The sequence below is a fragment of the Triticum aestivum genome, chromosome 3B (assembly GCF_018294505.1).
Source record: "Triticum aestivum cultivar Chinese Spring chromosome 3B, IWGSC CS RefSeq v2.1, whole genome shotgun sequence".
NCBI classification, from domain to species: Eukaryota; Viridiplantae; Streptophyta; class Magnoliopsida; order Poales; family Poaceae; genus Triticum; species Triticum aestivum.
The window spans coordinates 217,005,283-217,009,150 of NC_057801.1; the positions used below are offsets into that span (position 1 = coordinate 217,005,283).

A 3,868-nucleotide genomic window follows, 5' to 3' on the forward strand; every position below is an offset into this window, starting at 1 on the left:
AAACAATATTTTAAAAACGTTTAACGAGTAAAATAACATAATATTCAGATTCTACACATTTTTTGATCAAATTTTATATATAACACATTAAAATTGTTTTTCCTGGTTAAAAGATATGATTATTCTTAAAAACATATGATATGGATTGCGGGTTGAATTTAGGAAAAAACAAAGGGCTCTTTGCACAACATGTGGTTATCAAAAACTATACTGCAGTTTAATTACTAGTAACTACACAGGGTTTTCTACAAAATTATGTGACGGATGACCAGGACGACGACCGGAAGCATTCCCTACTTTATTATTAGCTTTACTTTATTTATTACTCCCTCCGTTTACTTTATTTATTACTCCCTCCGTCACAAAATAAGTGTCTTGAGACACTTATTTTGTGAGTGAGGGAGTATTAGGCAAGAGAGATAGAGATTAGGAGTATAGAGTGGCGTTTGAGTTCTGCTCTGTATCCTTTCAACTCTGTCCCAGGGAAGCTAATGTTGTTGCAAACGAATTAGCCAAAATAGCTAGATCACCTTTTTGTAACTACTTCCTCTGTTGATTAAGGATGTAAACCTGGTTACTAGTTATGAAGAGGAAATCCTGTTATACAAAATACATCAATTGGTCCAAAGTACACCCGAAAGGTAAGCTTTTCCAATGCACCCAGAATAAAAAATTAAGACAAGACAGACCAATACTAAAAAGTATTCCTGGTTTCTTCTATCTGCCGAACAATTCCTAGCATAAGCTCTTCACTCTTCAACAAATATCTTTTCTTTAGCTTGCTCAAGTCTTATATTCTGTAACTTCTCGCTGAGTTCCAGACTGCAGCAAACGAATCAAAGTTAGACCGCGAGAAAACCAATGCAGCTCGTTACAGAAACAAATCCATTCAGGTATGTAGCCACATCAATAATTATAACCATGATTTCATTGACTTTGCAAAATAGTCTTTACAGCATGAGTGCCGTAGATTTGGGAACTAACGTCTGCATGACTAGTTCAGAACCTACAATGTAGTACTATCTATCAGCTCTGATTGACTACAATAAAAGTTGATTCAACTCAACATCATTTGTGGAGCTAGTGATACGAACATGTTGATAGGCTGATTGGCTCTAGAGTGCAGCATTAACAGTGTTGTCAATTTGTAGGGGCTGTTTCGATTGATGCCATCATGCGCCCCACCAAAAAATTGGTGTTGACCCATCCCCTGGTACTCATTTGGATGGATGCCAAAATTTTGGTGCGCCCAAGCCCTTTACAGTATGCTAGTTCATTTTCCTGCCAACCTTTTGGCAATCAGTGGGCGGTCAAAACAATCGCCGATTATTTGGCAAGCCAACGGTTGGCAAGGCCAGCATTGGCTCAAACCAAACAGCCCCGTAATGCATCAAGAGGATGATTAATGCTATTTAGCATACGTAGAATTGTTACTCATGAAGTGTAAACAACATGCAGTAGTATTCAACATTTGTCCTCACTCATGTGATAGTGTGAACACAAACATGATACTATAAATTATCATATTCTGGCGGCTCTGATAGATCCGGAAGGAACCAAAAATAGATAAGTATAAAACTTGACAGTAATTTTTTGCCTCTCCAAAGTCATAACGAATATAGTTCAACGGCATGACTTCCTTTTATTAGCCGAGCAAACTACATAGATCGTGCTTACCAAATCTAGTGACAATTTGAGAGCACATGGCAAATTGTACATGTTTAACACCCAACTGGATGCCAGTAAAACAGACAAATCACGGGTCTACAACAGATGTCAAAAGTATAATCGCAGATTACTATTTGAATTAGAACTCATAATTTGCAGAACTGACCAGCCCGTTTAGAGAGTGTCTTGCTATATTTTTGCATAGTAAACCACAGTTCACAGGATTGATTAGGCACTGAGTTTTAGATTTTGTTATCTTAATTTGATGTGCTAATTTGCCAAGCCACAAATCACCTTACTTTGTTGAATTTCAAAATCACAAGAACACAAATAACAGTAACAAGTAATACTTTCCTAGCTAATACTACCAAGTGGTAACATTTCACATTAATGGTGAGGCCAAGAGTAAATACTGGCAGAGATGAACATGAGGCAATGTTACCTTCTGATGGCATGCTGGTCCAAGTATCGGGTGAACGGGCTGGGAACAAAGGAGTAACCAGGAAATGATCTCCAGTGGGCCATGTCAATGGAGCATTTCTCTTCTTCTTCTTCTTCAAAGATGTAGAGACTGGTTGACCCCAGCACTTCCTTCTTCATGTCAATCTCAATCAGCCAGAAAAGTTTATTACCACCATTCAACCGGAAGTAAACAACATCAGGCTTAACCAAGCTGATGGTAGGGAACTCTGGTAGCACATGCGGAAGACGCTTGTCAAAATCAAGAGCAGCCGAGAACTTGCTGTCTTCCATGGTGAAACATTTCATCCATTTCTTTTCCCTTAAGTTGGTCAAAGTCCATACTGTGATAGTGAAAGCAGAATAAGAACTGGCACACACACTGCAGCCAGCATGATCACCAACACATATGAGGTTAATCATGCTGGACTCAGAGACACAGACACGACGGGCCGGGTCAGGATACCCTGGGTCAATGCACAGACGATTGGAATCCAGACCATCAGGTAAGGGGACGTAGCACGGGGGCTTCGTCCGCTTGTCAATGACACCGACAAAAAGCAAGCCCAGGTAGCAATCCGCCCAGCACAGGTAACAATCACCATAGGGGACGACGGCGTCCGTTTGCCACGAACCACGCAGCAGGTTTGGGATGTCATCGCCGTCAGGTAAGGGCATATTTTCGACGCTCCAATTCATGTCGCCCTGCTCCTCCCCAGGTTTATGGTGTAGCACGCAGAGCTGGCCGCCAAATGTGAGCTGCGCCACCACGAACTCCCCCTTGCCACGGCAAAGGAGGCCAATGTCATCACGCCACATAGATCGCAGCTGCTGGAGACGGTACGGGTGGAAGTACAAATCCACGTCCGGGTTCTTGTCCCCACCATCGAAGCAAGGCGGGAGTCGCATGAGACAAGGAGACTTCTCTGAGTCAGAGGCTGTGTAGAGGAAATAGTCCATGGGGTAATAGTAGAATGCCGGACAGCTATCTCCAACGAAGGGGGCCTGCGCCTGGAAAAGTATGGAGCGGCCGTGAGCCGCGATGATGAACGGCTGACTCACCTGGCTCAACGACGCCGTCATGAATCGCTCGGGCCAGTGGAGGTAGAGACGGGACACAGCGGGCGGTTCAGCAACCCTGAGAGAGACGGCGATGCTTATGTTGGTGCAGGTAGAGGAGATCGCCGATTGCGTGCCGTCCATTACCTCCTCCGCAACAGCCTCACCCGCGTACGCCTTGTAGTGGACGAAGCGATCTAGCATCACCCAGCGAGGGTGAGAGCGGGAGAGCTCCGCACCGAGTGGCGGATGAAGACGCCGACGAGCAGCCATGTCGTACGGAACAGGAAGCAGACGGAAGGTCAGAACGGATCTAGGGTTCGTCTCGAGAGGAAGGTCTCGTTTCTTTTCTTTTTGATGATTCAGGGGAGAGGGGAAGAATGCCTTCCGCTGTTGGTTGCGGCGGCCTGCGAAGGGTAGGGTGGGAGTTCCTTTCTGAAGGGCAGATGGCGGTGCCGGGCCGTTTCATGGGCCAAAGTCTCGGTGCGTCTTAACTGTCGGCAACAGAGACAATCCGCCGGGAGCCCCCTATTTGGCGCGTGAGGCACCCTCGCGTCGTTTTCGTTTTTTCTTTGTTTTTTTACTTCTGTTTTTTATTCTATGTTAAAATAATTCGGGATCACAACAAGTTCTGATTTTCTTTAAACAGAGAATTATTAAAAACAGTTCTTGAATTCAAAAA

General features: G+C 44.2%; 1 protein-coding gene across 2 annotated transcripts; it reads right to left on the minus strand.

Annotated features, from left to right (window-relative positions):
• Positions 1-552: 552 nt before the first annotated feature.
• LOC123069434 (uncharacterized) lies at positions 553-3,590 on the minus strand. 2 transcript variants are annotated; one of them, XM_044492290.1, is made up of 3 exons: positions 3,190-3,590; positions 2,111-3,048; positions 553-822 (listed from the first exon to the last, which is right to left on the minus strand). In XM_044492290.1, exons 1-3 carry the CDS (start codon positions 3,457-3,459, stop codon positions 750-752), a joined length of 1,281 nt encoding a protein of 426 aa, XP_044348225.1. In that variant the 5' UTR covers positions 3,460-3,590; the 3' UTR covers positions 553-749. The 2 variants fall into 2 exon arrangements, with proteins under 2 accessions (XP_044348225.1, XP_044348224.1); XM_044492289.1 differs by having other exon boundaries at positions 2,111-3,590.
• Positions 3,591-3,868: the final 278 nt, after the last annotated feature.

Bases quoted from the DNA above. Each gene is read 5' to 3' on its own strand.
- LOC123069434 (XM_044492289.1), bottom strand. From the start codon at position 3,459: ATGGCTGCTCGTCGGCGTCTTCATCCGCCACTCGGTGCGGAGCTCTCC. The intron at 823-2,110 runs GTAACATTGCCT...CGTTTGCTGCAG, and splicing joins GACCAGCATGCCATCAGAAG to TCTGGAACTCAGCGAGAAGT.